The following is a 13,849-nucleotide window of genomic DNA, read 5'->3' as shown; positions in this document are numbered from 1 at the left end:
CCCCCCCGTGTGTGTGTCTGCATGGTTAACATGTTTGTGAGCACACATGTGTGGGTAGGTGCACACACATATGTTTGTGGGAGCCCCAAGGTTGAGGTTAGGAGTCCTCCTCCATTGCTCCCCATCGCTTGTTGAGGAAGGGGGGGTGTCTCTCAAGCAAGCCTAGACCTTCACCTGTGCAGCCTCTCTGGCCAGTTATTCTGAGGAGCCCTTGTCTCTTGTCTTTCAAGGGTGGGATGACAGACCATCTGCTGCCAGCCCAGCGTGCATATGGGTCCTGAGGATCCGAACTCTAGTCCTTAGGCCTGAGTGAGGAGTGTTTTAGTCTGAGCTAGCGCCCAGCCCCAGGAAAGCTCTCTCTCCCAGAATGCCAATCAAAATGTGGAAGGTTGGCAGGTACTCAGTGCTGAGTAGCTTTGAAGAGGATAGCAGATTCAGGAAGGGTCACAAGTGGATGCCAGATCCCGAGGGGAAGGATCACTGGGGACAGGACAGTCACACAGCCTTAAGGCATGGGAGAGACACAGCTCCCCCATGTAAAATCTTGCCAGATGCTTAACCAAGTCTAACTATTAAAAAAAAAAAAAAAAAGATGAATCCAGCTGTGGCCCACTAAGAACCACTGCCTAGACTCTTTAAAAGTCTGAAAACTATTGAAATGTTCTAGATTAAAGAATAAACATACCTAATGACCAAAAGCAACACATGATCCTTCAGAGGGTCTTGGGTCAGAAAAATTAAATTATAAAGGATACTGTTGGGACAGTGGTAGACACTGAGCATGGATTATTAGGCAATATTACCATACATAATTATATTACAGTTTTTTTTTGTGTGTGTGTGCTAATGGCACAATGGTTTATGGAGAGCAGGGGGCGAAGTGTCTGTCTTGTGCCTATGACTGTCTTTCACAGGAACATCAGGGAAGACTTTGTGTCCACCTAGGTCTCAGAATGGTGCTGCTGCATTGCCCAGCACACCCTTCCCCATCAGCTGGGAATGGGATCTTTACCCCTCTCAGGTCCCCTTGCACTAGAACATAGCAACATGTAGATGCAGGGCTTTCTTCTGGCTTCACTTGCAGGTTTCTTTAAAGATATACATATATATGTATATATATGCATATATATATGTATATAAGCATTATGAAGCATGAACATGTGTGTGTGTGTTGTTGCATCCACATGGGGGTCAGAGGATAATTTCGTGGAGTCAGTTCTCTTCTCTCTTTCTCCGTGGGTTCCAGGGAACAAACTCAGGTTTCCAGGCCTTCATGAGAAGTGCCTTTACCTGACTCCATGAAATTATCCTCTGACCTCCATGTGTATGCTATAACCCGCACACCTACACCCACACTTCTCGTCTCTTCTGGATAAGGAGCACTGAGCCCAGAGACCCAGGTTCAAGTCTATGACCTTGGGAAAGCTCCTTTACCTCCATGGCTTTCTGATCCTGGGCTACAAGGTGCTTAAGGTCTCTCTCATCCAACCATGATGTTGACCACATCTATTATCTTGGGAGATGAGGGACAGTTGGATGATCTTTAGTGACCCTGTCCATCAAAAGGATGGAAATAGAAGTCTGTCTCTGGATGGTCCTGTGCATAAATTTAGTCTTAATAAAGAAAGGAAAACAAGGCACACAGGAATATGATTTTGTGTGTGTGTGTGTGTGTGTGTGTGTGTGTGTTGTGTAGTTGATGCAGGACCCAGAGTGATGATGCAAGTGGGGGTTAGGCGCTTGGAGCCAGAGGTGGCATCCAGGGGCTCCTGGGTGGTCTTATCTGCACTGCTTCCACACCCCAGGCCCACGAGCGGCTGGAGGAGACGAAGTTGGAGGCCGTTCGAGACAACAACCTGGAGCTGGTGCAGGAAATCCTTCGGGACCTGGCAGAGCTGGCGGAGCAGAGCAGCACCGCTGCGGAGCTGGCCCGCATCCTTCAGGAGCCCCACTTCCAGGTTCCAGGCTGTGGGCTGCTGCGGGTGGGGCCAAGTGGGCGGCTTCCTAGCTGGAAACCTGGTCCAGAAGCTGAGCACTGGGCATTTCCACATTGTCCCTTCTCTTCCGGTCTCTCTTTAGTCCCTCCTGGAGACACATGACTCAGTGGCCTCAAAGACCTATGAGACACCACCCCCCAGCCCAGGTCTGGATCCTACGTTCAGCAACCAGCCAGTACCTCCTGATGCGGTGCGCATGGTGGGCATCCGAAAGACTGCAGGAGAACATCTGGTGAGGGCCAGAGGCTTGTGGGGGAGAGGGCACCGAGAATCACCCATGGGAAAGGAGAAAGGGTGGGTGGGAGTTAAAGATGAAGTCTAGGTTGGCTCTAGGGAGTACCTGAGGGGCTTAGAGCATGCACACGCACACACATGCACACACACACACGCACATGCACATACATATACATACCCCATACATGCACATGCACACACACATATACATACCCCATACATATACACTATAGACATATATACACACACACCATACAAACACCATACACACATGTATACACACACATACCATACAAACACACCATACACACACACACACACACACACGCACCACACACACCATGCACACACACACACACCATACACACACATATACCATACAAACACACCATACACACACACCACACAGACGTGCACACACCCACACCCACCATACATACATACCACACACACATGCACACACATGCACACATATCATACACACACACACACTCACACTCACACTCATTCTCCCTCAGGATCCTCTCCACGCTGTGTCTATAAAAATTGAGACAAGAGCAGAAGACTTTCTGAGTTGAGATGAGGGTGGGGTAAGGAATGGGAGGGCCACCAGGAGCCCCATTTGAAGACAGAGCTAGCCTTACTCTGCACTCCTTTGATCCTTCAGGGTGTGACATTCCGAGTGGAGGGCGGTGAGCTGGTGATTGCCCGCATTCTGCACGGGGGCATGGTGGCTCAGCAAGGCTTGCTGCACGTTGGTGACATCATCAAGGAAGTGAATGGGCAGCCAGTGGGCAGCGATCCCCGGGCACTGCAGGAGCTCCTGCGCAGCGCCAGTGGCAGTGTCATCCTCAAGATCTTGCCCAGCTACCAGGAACCTCACCTGCCCCGACAGGTGAGCCTCTGCCTGAACCCCACCCAGCTCCAGGGATGGCAGAGCCTCTTAACTGAAGCTCTCAGGCTTCTTGCTATTCACCTAAGGGAAAAAAGAGACAGAAGGCAGGATCTGCAGGCAGGCGCCATTCATTACGCCCCACAGCCTCTAAGTGTGACATGTTTAACCTGTCTTCCATGTAGGCATTCATTGCACATGTGCCAGGGACATGTGAGCTTTTGTGTTCTACCTGAGTGTGCAAGAGATTGTCTTGAGTGTCCTGAGTGTGCAAAGGGATGCAGATCATTGTAGTCTTTGCACCTTGTGTGTGTGCAAGATCTCATCCTGCAGACTTGTGTAAGGTGGGGTTCTCACCTGCCCTGGTAGCCGCTTCCTCATTGGTGGATTGGGGCACTGCTCATCTCCTCCTTACCTTTTGAACTCTGAGAGCTCGGTCCTCCTGGAGGGTGGAAGGAGGAATAGAGGATTAGGTGACCCCCTACATGGGGCCGGCTTCCTTCTTCCTGAGGCCTGACCCGGCCTTGGTTAGTTTCCCTGTCGCTGGTTATGAATTTCTCAGTTCCAATCGCCAAGGAGGGTACCAGCGAAGCAGGGAAGACAGGCCTGGAGGGATCACTCCTCCAGGGAGGGGGAGTGGCTAGAAGGGGGTGGCTGTGCTCTGTGTTCTTTATGGTGACTCTTTCCAAATCCCTGGGCTCAGGTATTTGTTAAATGCCACTTCGATTATGACCCTGCCCGGGACAGTCTCATACCCTGCAAGGAGGCAGGCCTGCGCTTCAACGCCGGGGACTTGCTCCAGATTGTAAACCAAGATGATGCCAATTGGTGGCAGGTGAGCCTGGGCCACTCCTGAAATGTCTCTAAGTATGGTGCAGGGAAGGGTCCTCTCACCCAGGTAGGTCTTTGGCATGTGCCGTTTCAGGCATGCCATGTAGAAGGCGGCAGTGCCGGCCTCATCCCCAGCCAGTTGTTGGAGGAGAAGCGGAAAGCATTTGTCAAGCGGGACCTGGAACTGACCCCAACCTCAGGTAGGCCTCCTTCACCTCAGGCCCCGGCTTAAGATCTGGCATGGCCCAGCTTGCTTGCTTACTTATTTCCTTGTGGCCAGGGACCCTGTGCGGCAGCCTTTCAGGCAAGAAAAAGAAGCGAATGATGTATTTGACCACCAAGAATGCAGGTGGGTATTAATTCTTGTCCCAGTTGCCTAGTATGTCATATCTCTCTTCCTCACAAGTGGCCTGTGTGTTTACTCTGCCTCAGATACTGCCAGCCTCGTTCCTAGGCCTGCCCAGTTCCTTCCCGTTTCCCTGGCCGCTTTTATTATTACCCTTGATGCATTCCAAGAGTCCCTCCCCACCCACACGGGGCAGCCTGGTGAGTAGCGCCATCCATCTCTCTGTCCCCAGAGTTTGACCGCCACGAGCTGCTCATTTATGAGGAGGTGGCCCGCATGCCCCCATTCCGCAGGAAAACCCTGGTGCTGATTGGCGCGCAGGGTGTGGGCCGGCGCAGCCTGAAAAACAAGCTCATCCTGTGGGACCCAGACCGCTACGGCACCACAGTACCCTGTGAGTGGGGGCCGTGGAGCGGGAGGTGCGAGGGTGGGTGTGTCCGGCGGGGGGGGGGAGTGAGTAGGGAATGGTTGTGGAGGGGTGCTGAGCAGCACTGAGAGAGCACCTTGGGGAACACCAGGTCAGGTGGTTCCTTTGGGTGTGTCGCGTGCGTCCTCTGTGGGTGGATGAGGGGAACTGCAGTCTCAGGATCCTGCAGTCTTCAGGAGTGAAGGAGCTGGCTTTACATCAGGATTTCTTCTCTCGGGGTTTACTTCCAAAAAGGTTTTTTTGATTGTTTTATTTTGTTTTTGTTGTTGTTTTTTTAAGTGTCTACCTCGGGTCTGGTGAAACAGGGTCGAACTGTCTGTGGCTTCCCGGCAGACAGGGCTTCGAAGTGATGGGACCCCAGGAGGTGGGGGTGGGGAGTGATTCCTGGAGGCTATGCCTTTAGGGCTGAGATCACGCAACCTCCGTGGGAACCCACGTGTGAATGTTTTAGGCGGGATGGCTTGACTCACCAGATAGCCCTGCCTTCCCTCTCCAGACACGTCCCGGAGGCCCAAGGACTCGGAACGGGAGGGGCAGGGCTACAGCTTTGTGTCTCGTGGGGAGATGGAGGCTGACATCCGAGCCGGCCGCTACCTGGAACATGGCGAGTATGAGGGCAACCTGTACGGCACACGGATCGACTCCATCCGGGGCGTGGTTGCCTCTGGCAAGGTGTGCGTGCTGGACGTCAACCCACAGGTACTGTTAGCCTTTCCCATTCCTGTCTGTCAGAGCCCTCTTCCCACACTCCCCAGCGCACCTAGATCCCCTTCAGTAGGTCACACGGTTGCCCTCTGCCAGCCTCTTGCCATTCTCAGGACACAGGTCCCTGAACTCCAGGCAGTCCACCCGGTCACCCACACATCCTTCTTGTTCGCGGCACACGTGAAAGATGTGCGCCCACCCTCTTTTCCTGCAGGCGGTGAAGGTCCTGAGGACAGCTGAGTTTGTCCCTTATGTGGTGTTCATAGAAGCTCCTGACTATGAGACTCTGCGGGCCATGAACCGGGCTGCGCTGGAGAGCGGGGTGTCCACTAAGCAGCTGACGGTGAGGGGCTCCCAGCAGCTGGCAACGGGGTTCTTGGCGGCCTGGGGTGGTGGAGTTCAAGAGAGGTAGGATTTCAGGCAGTGATCTGTAAGTCTGAAAAGGAAAGGCTGAGAGAACACAGAGCCCGGAGTCTCAGATGGAGCCAGGGACACAGAACTGACTTCAGGCCTACTATGTGGCACACTCTACAGAGAGAGTGCTGGTCAGAGGAAGTCCTGGAGGGCCAGCGGAAGATCTGGGGGACAGAGATGACCAGGGGAAGTTTCTGGAGAAAACTTGGACCTTGATACAGCATTCCTCCAGGAGCAGGGCTTGCTGAACTCTGAGCCTAGGCTCCAGCTCCTAGATTGGGCTGGCATTTTCTGATGACCTGATCCTGGCCTTGGGAACCATGGCCCTGGCACCAAATGCCGAGCTGGGGCCTCTGGGACACAGCAACCCCTCAGCTTCAGTTGTCCAGTTCCTTCTCAGAGAACTTTTCTTACATCTGGGGTGGGAGTTAACTTATTCGTGCCTGGGATTGTCTTGGTACCTGGGTAGGTTCCGATGCCGCCTCATAGCTATAGTAAAGGGCTTGGTCAGACTGAAGGGATCATTGGCTGGAGATCCCTGTCAAACCATCGACTGACTCACTGTGACCTCTTAGTATCTGAGCTTTGTGTTATTAGGGGGAGATAAGTGACCCTCCCCTTATGGAGCTGTGGTGAAGAGCCTGTGGGGTGGCCAAATGGTTAGTGCCCAATTGTCATTTACAACACTGTATTTCCTTCTTTCCTTCCTTCTGTCCTTCCCCTATTTCCCCTCCTTCCCTCCCTTCCTTCCTTCCATCCATTCTGGGCTGGATGCAGGAACGCAGCTAGGGGAGTACAGGGGACCCGTGTCACTGTGGCTGAACGTTGGGGTGAGGTAGGCAGGTTGTAGATCCCTTGGATGATGGAACTGAATTGGAGGCGCTGACTGAAGCTCCTTGTGTGGGACAGGAGGCAGATCTGAGGCGGACAGTGGAGGAGAGCAGCCGCATCCAGAGGGGCTATGGGCATTACTTTGACCTCAGCCTGGTCAACAGCAACCTGGAGAGGACCTTTCGTGAGCTCCAGACTGCCATGGAGAAGCTGCGCACGGAGCCCCAGTGGGTGCCTGTGAGCTGGGTCTACTGAGTCTTGCTCTGGACCTCGTTACTGCCTGGTCGGGAGTCCGACTTCCACCCCACCTGCGATACCCTCCCATCCTGCTAATGGTCTCCGTCGTCCCCATCTCTGCTTTTCCCTGGAACACAGTTCCCAGTAGGGGCTGGCTTCAGTATAGAGGTGTGCACTGCCAGGGAGGTAGGTGTTCATGGGGTACCTCTGTACCCAGGTGCTGCCCACTCCCCATGTCTACTGGCCACCAGACACCCTTTCTAAGGAGCATGCTGTGCCCAGGAGTGTCTCAGATGACTCCTGTAGTTCTCAGTCCAGGGAAGAGCAGAGCTGCTTGGTTGGGACCTTGTGGTCAGTAGGTCTGTGACCCTGCTAGCCTTTTCGCCTCTGGACTGGCCCCCTCCCGCCCCTTAGTATAGCCCTAGGAACAAACCTTGGGCTGTTCTCATATGGCCGGGTACTCAGACCACTGGTAGCTAGGCAGACCCAGGTAATGGTGCCAGTCTGGGCCATTTTAGAGGCTGGGGTCACCCCGTCATGAGCCAGTTGCTGCAGCTGGCAACATGGGCCTTAGCTCCCTGAGGAGCAAAGGTCGTCTGGTCCCTCCCTTACTCCAAGCTTCTCACTGCCAAAGTCTCTCCGGGGACTTTCTCAATGTGTCCCTCTTTTGTAAACCCTGCTCCTCAAACTTGCAGCTGGTGGGTGGCAGTAGGGCTTAGCCAAGGTTGGCAATAGGGCCTAGAAAGCTGAACCCTCTATTGTTGAGACCAAATGTACCCCAGGCTCCATAGCCCACCGCAGGTTCCATTCACTTCAGGCTTTTCTCTGGATGGATTGGGGTGACCCGCTGGCATTAGGGCTTAGGAGGGGGTGGGGAGACTGTGAGTGGGGGGCTTGGGAACAGATTAGCTTTAGTGGCACTTGCCACACAACTCCAGGGGGTGCCATTGGCACTGCCTGCTGTGGTGCTGGTCTGTGTCTCTGGCCTTGGGGTATGTGTGTGTATGTGTGTGTGTGTGTGTGTGTGTGTGTGTGTGTGTGTGAGTGTGTGTTGCACATGCATATGCACACATTTGGTTTAGTTTGAGGGGAGGCAGAGGATCGCCTTTTCTTGGAGGTGGCTCTTTTGAGGTCCCCTTATGGGTTCCCCTCAGCTTCACCATTTCTTACAATCCCCCATTCCAGACTCCAGAGCCCGGATCTTCCTCCACTCTCCCATCTTCCCTTATCCTAAGTACCAGCCGTTAGCCCTTGGGGAGGGCGATTTTGTAAAATAGGAGAATCCTTCTAAGAACCCCATCCTTGACATCTGGAGGCATTTCATTCCTCATTCTTGAGGGGCCGCATGTCCTCGAAGGAGACCCCCTGGCACCTCTATGCTGTGCCTCCCAGTTCTCCTGAGTGTCAGTCTTTGCTGCACTGTCAGCCCAAGCTTGTCCATGAACCACTGTGTGCCCATATCCTAGAGAAGGGGAGGGAGGGAGAATAGACAGAATATTTATTACAAATGCTAGAAATATATTTATTATATTAGGAATCTCATTTGCATTGGCGTCGGATGTGCAGATGAGACAAGAGGTGGGCCTTCCCACTGCTCATTTGCATAGCGCTGCTATCACCTGCCTGTGGTTTTCCTTTAGTCAATCAATGTTCTTTCTTTTAGTTCAATATCTTGCTGTGACCCCTGACCCTTACTTAGCCGAAGGGGGACTACCCTCCTTGCTAGTCCCTGGAGGATGAGCGCAGGGTCTGAGGAGCATCTATGATAGCCCCTAACCCCTCTTGATTAACCCACAAAGCCCCCCAACCAAAAGATCATGGCCTCTGGTAGAGATCTGGCGGGCACCATGCTGGAGGGATGGTACTAATTCTTCCCTGGATATCCAGTGTCGTATCAACCCCCACATCCTCCTCTCTAGCAATGTACAAGGGCCCCTCCTCTCTGAACAGCCTCCTACCTCTCTCTCCCACTGAGCCTGGCTCTACAACCCATCCACGCACTGGCCAGGAGGGAACAGAGGCTGCGAGCCTCCTCAGCTCACCTGGCACAGGGCTGGGTTGGAACACGTTTGTGCCCACCAAGCTAGCTCTGTGACTCTGTCCTCCCACCCTCCCACTGTGGCCTCTTGTATCTGGGGACCTCAGGAGGAGGAGGACCTTGCCGTTCCCGCCATGGTCCACACTCAAGTCCCTGCCCGTTGCTGTCCTTCTGTCTCCCCCCCACCCCAAGCCATCTAATTTTTAAGTTTTCTTTCTTTTCCTTTGATTAAATGTGACAGCAAGTGTTTCTGGCTCTGTTTGTCTTTGGTTGGGGTTGAGTTGAGGGGATGGTTTTGGGAGACGGCTGTGGTTAGAGAATACAGCATAAATTATTCCAGAATGGAAGATGGACTGACATGTGTCTCTGTGTGTCTACCATGACGACTTCCTCTTCCTATCCGCACATGAGGCTCCTTCTAAGTGCTTATGCCTGGGAGCTGGTGAGCATCAGGGGGACTGTGGACTCAGGGACTTCATGGTCAATCCACATGACTCCATGTGGGACTCGTGTGGCCTTCTGCGGACACCCTTCCCTCCCAAGACCTTGGCTTTATACTCGGTACAAGCACCACGGTCTCTCAGTGATAATACTCTAGGGATCTAGGTGCTCATCCCAGGGCAGGAGAAGACACCAAAATGTTAATCTTTTGATCCTTAGAACAATAGCCACCACCCCAGAGTATATGTGGTCCAGGGGATCCATGTTTCTCCTTACCTGGAGTGAATGGTGACACGACATGCCACCCCACCATTAGCACCACAGACCCTGTCCAGCAGAACCTAGTCCCCAGCCCCAGGATACTGAATGGAAGGCTGGGAAATGTAGTCTTCCTCTGTGCTCTGGATGACTGAGCAGCAAGCAACAGATTTCTGTGCTGCTGAGCATGGACTCTTGGGGGGGGGGTGTTACTCGGGGAGCTCCTTAGTGACGCAAATGTGTGACCAGGTTTGCTAGCTACTGTAATCTTTTTTGGCTAATGTGCTCCTGGGATACACCATCTTCCCTACACTCTAGTACTGGAGTTACAGATATGCAAGGATGCTTCCCAAGGGACCTGAATTTAGGTCCTCATGCTTACACGCCAACCACTTTACCTACCAGATCATCCCTCCAGGAGAGGGTAGGAGAGGAGGGAGGAGAGGCCAGAGAAGAAGCAAAGGGACTAGGGAAAGGTTAGGAAAAGAAGAAATATTCTCTTCCTCAGGCCATGTTCCCATACATGCAAATCCTTCTAGAGATGTCCAATAGCAGTTAAAGCCCCTGCACAAAGATTTGCCCTGAAGTTAAAGCAGCTAGTAGCAGAGAACTGGTTTCGTAAACGGAGGCACACCCATATGCTGAAATACTACGCAGCTGAGAAAGTTTATTGTGCAAAGTTTGTAGGACACAGAGGGATGCTTACGGTGAGAGAGCGTGGGGTGCACAGTGCACGGTGAAATGACCCCTCTGTAAACCGAGCATCTGCCAATACAAGAAGTCGATGGGAGGGAGTCCTGCAAACTCAGTCAGAGCTGCCAGCAGGGCTTGGTGAGGTTATATATGATCCTAAAAATATTGCCCCTCTCTCTTGTATCCTCCCTATATTTCTCTGTTTTATATTCCAAATACCTCCCTTCCCAACATCTTATTTTTCAAAACAAAATAGGAAGAGGAAAAAAAAAATAGTTGAGCCAGTCTGTCTTTCCCTCACTCAGCAGGCCTGGATTTAGTATTCTCCTCTAGTAACTAGAGTCTAGTGTCTTCCTGTCCCCTCCCTCCTTCCCTCCCACTCTGACTTTCTCCTCCCCTCTACTCCAGCCTCCAGACCCCATGGAGGAGTAGCTCCTCTGGACAGGGATATTAGGGAGCCTTCCTCCAATGTCCTCCCAAATCGAGGGATACAGGGCCTTGGGGAAGGAGAATGGAAAGACGGCTGATCCCTGGCTGCCTTGGTCTGGCTGTCACCATAGTGTGCCTGACCAGGGAGGCATCAAGAAGCACACCTACTGGGATTGTGTTGCCATGATCTAGGTCTAGGGAGCATATAGGAGACCCCTACAGTGAAGGAAGGAAGGAAAGCTCTAGCTAATACGGGCCGAGGATCCATTACGCCCAAGTGTAGGAATGGCTGGGTCACTTGTCGGAACTGTGGAGTCCTGGACCCTGCCGTAGAGATGGTTCAGGTGAGTCTTAATGGGTCTACAGAATTTCATTTTAATTATTTTCCAAAGGGCCAGGATGCAGGTGTTTCATAGGCACACATAGGTTGTCTTCTCCACAGTACTTGATGCAGGAGAATTGGAGGGAGGTGAAGGTAGGATCCGAGGATCGGAGGTGGGACTGTTGCTGGGCACCCATGCCCAGGGAATTTCCTGGACCACACACAAGCTCAGCCCTCATCTATGGAGCCTTGCCAGGCCCTGCTGAAGGCCCACACCCATTAATTCTTTCCAGGGCCTAGAATATACGGAGAGGTTCCAGCTTCTGTCTGGAATTGTTAAGTACCATCCTGGGCTGCAGGGTCCACAGACACTTCTCCATCTGGGGCATGAAAGGAAGCCGGAAGGAAGGTGGACAGAGCCGAGGGCTGTGAGTAGAGCCCGAGAATTTGTGAACTCAGCCGTTCAGCTTCACAATGCCTGACCGACCATGGGACATTCTGCAGTTACACAGAGATGAACTCGGAGCAGGCCAGTTCCTCCACAGACATCTGCAGGGGAGGGGGTGCCATCACGTCCTCTTCAGCATCCCGGGAACAAGCTGCCTCTTCCTCGGTAAACTGGAGAGATGACAGAGAGGTTGAAAAGCCCAGCCTGGTTGTTAAGGAGCTCTCGCTAGCTTTTCTAAGTGTCATGCACAGGGGGTGCTGCAGAGCCTCGCCAGCCCCATCTTATCTGTGTGTGGTGTAAGCTTTTTTGAGACAAGGTCTCTCTCACCAGGTAGCCTGGCTTCCCATCCCCCAGCTCTTCTTTTGGACCACAGACTCCCAAACATTGGGATTACAAGCATGGGCCACAATGCCCGACTCAGCTGAGAGCTGTTTACACGACACCTAGTAAGCTATTAAAGGGCTTTCTGAACATGGAAAGGGAAAACATGAAATTTGGCGGTTGGCAAAACGGCGTGGGCGGATGGTTTTGATAGGCGAGGTGGACCTATGTGGGAGGTTAGCTTCTGGGGAAGAGGATGCTGAGGAAAGAGGAAAGAGCCCTCCCTGCCGCGTCCTCACTATCGCAGAGGTGTTAGATGGCATGGCTTCCAGAGCCCTTCTGCCCACACCTGGCTGAGGTTCTGTGTCTCAGGAGAGGGCACAGCAGAAGGGTTCAGATTTCTGAGACATTCAGGAGACACTGCAAGGTCTATCGTGGAGTCTTCAGGGGTCCAGCTGATCCCCGGCGGCTGTAAAAGAGATTTGATCAGAACTCAGAACAGGCCATTCTTGACAGGATAGAGTCAAGCCCGGAATAGCCAAAGAGAAAGGACACAGTTCTGTGGCCACACGACATTCTGCATGTGGGTGTTCCCTTGGCAACTTGTGAACTCTCAGGAGCTCGGTTTCCTCAGCCATAAGATGAGAATACATGTTTTTATTTTTCCTCAGGGTCATATTATCTAGATAACATTATTTTTAAAGGGAAGGCCTCAATATGTAACCCTGACTGACTTGGAGCTGGCTATGTAGACTAGGCTGGCCTTGAACGCACACAGATCCATGTACTTGGATCTCACTATCTGGGATAGTGGGATTAAAGGTACCTGTCACCATACCTGGCTTTGTTTGTTTTCTGAGACCGGGTCTCACGCATCCTAGTGTGGCTCGATGTAGCTGAAGATGACTTTGAACTTACCTCCGAGCCTCATGTCTCTTTGTTGAGTGTTGGTGTTACAGATGGTGTAACCATCACACCCAGTTTATGCTGACTTGCTTCGTGCAATCACACTTGGCAATCACGCTACCAAGTAAGCTACATTCAGCCCCCAGTCTTCAGGCAGCATCTCCCCATGCAGTGAACAGGAGCTTCTGGGACGGTTGGTTTGAATCATGTTATTTCTTTGCTTGTAACCACAGAGACCAGCAGGCTGTGTGCTCTTTCTCATGGGCCTCAAAGAGTCACCACATACAAACAGCACAGGGCACATTTGGTCTGTGGCTATCCCATTCTTCGGGATAAAGGCTGGTTCTTTTTTTAAAAAAAATATTTATTTATTTTATGTATATGAGTACACTGTAGCTGTACAGATGGTTGTGAGCCATCATGCAGTTGCTGGGAGTTGAATTCAGGACCTCTGCTCGTTCCGGTTGGCCCCGCTTGCTCTGGCCCAAAGATTTTATTTATTATTATATCTAAGTACACCGTAGCTGTCTTCAGACACACCAGAAGAGGGCGTCAGATCCCATGACAAATGGTTGTGAGCCACCATGTGGTTGGTGGGATTTGAACTCAGGACCTTCGGAAAAGCAGTCAGTGCTAGTAACCACTGAGCTACCTCTACAGCCCCAGGCTGGTTCTTTTTCTGGAGTCTGGAGGATCAGCTTTGGGCAGCACATATGGCTGGATTGTTCCAACCTTTGCACTTCAATGCGGGCTATGCAGCCAGCCTCATAGACCTCAGAGAATTTGGCCCAGTTCTGATTTTCTCAGGCTGGGTTACTTGTGGGCATAGAATTCCATTTCTGGGAGCTGGTGAGATGGCTCAGTGGGTAAGAGCATTGACTGCTCTTCTGAAGGTCCTGAGTTCAAATCCTAGCAACCACATGGTGGCTCACAACCACCCGTAATGAGATCTGTCACCTTCTTCTGGCGCATCTGAAAGACATACAGTGTACTTATTTATAATAATAAAAAATAAGCCGGGTGGTGGTGGCGCACGCCTTTAATCCCAGCACTTGGGAGGCAGAGGCAGGTGGATTTCT

General features: G+C 52.2%; 2 protein-coding genes across 7 annotated transcripts in view; one reads left to right on the top strand and one right to left on the bottom strand.

The window, feature by feature from the left end:
- Mpp2 (membrane palmitoylated protein 2) overlaps positions 1–9,199 on the top strand; it is a 31,310-nt gene extending 22,111 nt beyond the window's left edge. For 2 of the 3 annotated variants that reach the window (XM_031352321.1, XM_031352322.1), the window contains exons 4-13: positions 1,806–1,958; positions 2,080–2,229; positions 2,899–3,126; positions 3,827–3,958; positions 4,049–4,154; positions 4,235–4,303; positions 4,533–4,694; positions 5,224–5,426; positions 5,647–5,775; positions 6,756–6,932. In XM_031352321.1, the coding sequence (XP_031208181.1) occupies positions 1,806–1,958; positions 2,080–2,229; positions 2,899–3,126; positions 3,827–3,958; positions 4,049–4,154; positions 4,235–4,303; positions 4,533–4,694; positions 5,224–5,426; positions 5,647–5,775; positions 6,756–6,932 (1,509 nt within the window). Of the gene's footprint in view, positions 1–1,805; positions 1,959–2,079; positions 2,230–2,898; positions 3,127–3,826; positions 3,959–4,048; positions 4,155–4,234; positions 4,304–4,532; positions 4,695–5,223; positions 5,427–5,646; positions 5,776–6,755 lie in introns of all 3 variants that reach the window. The other variant, XM_031352320.1, reaches the window with a different exon arrangement.
- A 1,929-nt stretch (positions 9,200–11,128) lies between these two features.
- Cd300lg (CD300 molecule like family member g) overlaps positions 11,129–13,849 on the bottom strand; it is a 14,682-nt gene continuing 11,961 nt past the window's right edge. For all 4 annotated transcript variants that reach the window (XM_031353814.1, XM_031353816.1, XM_031353815.1 and 1 more), the window contains 2 exons: positions 12,214–12,333; positions 11,129–11,713 (listed from right to left, as the gene is read on the bottom strand). In XM_031353814.1, the coding sequence (XP_031209674.1) occupies positions 11,600–11,713; positions 12,214–12,333 (234 nt within the window). In that variant the 3' untranslated portion in view covers positions 11,129–11,599. The remainder of the gene's footprint in view (positions 11,714–12,213; positions 12,334–13,849) is intronic.

Source organism: Mastomys coucha, unplaced genomic scaffold (genome assembly GCF_008632895.1).
Source record: "Mastomys coucha isolate ucsf_1 unplaced genomic scaffold, UCSF_Mcou_1 pScaffold5, whole genome shotgun sequence".
NCBI classification, from domain to species: domain Eukaryota; kingdom Metazoa; phylum Chordata; class Mammalia; order Rodentia; family Muridae; genus Mastomys; species Mastomys coucha.
Note: the sequence above shows the minus strand (reverse complement) of the source record. Positions and strands in the feature narration are given on the sequence as shown.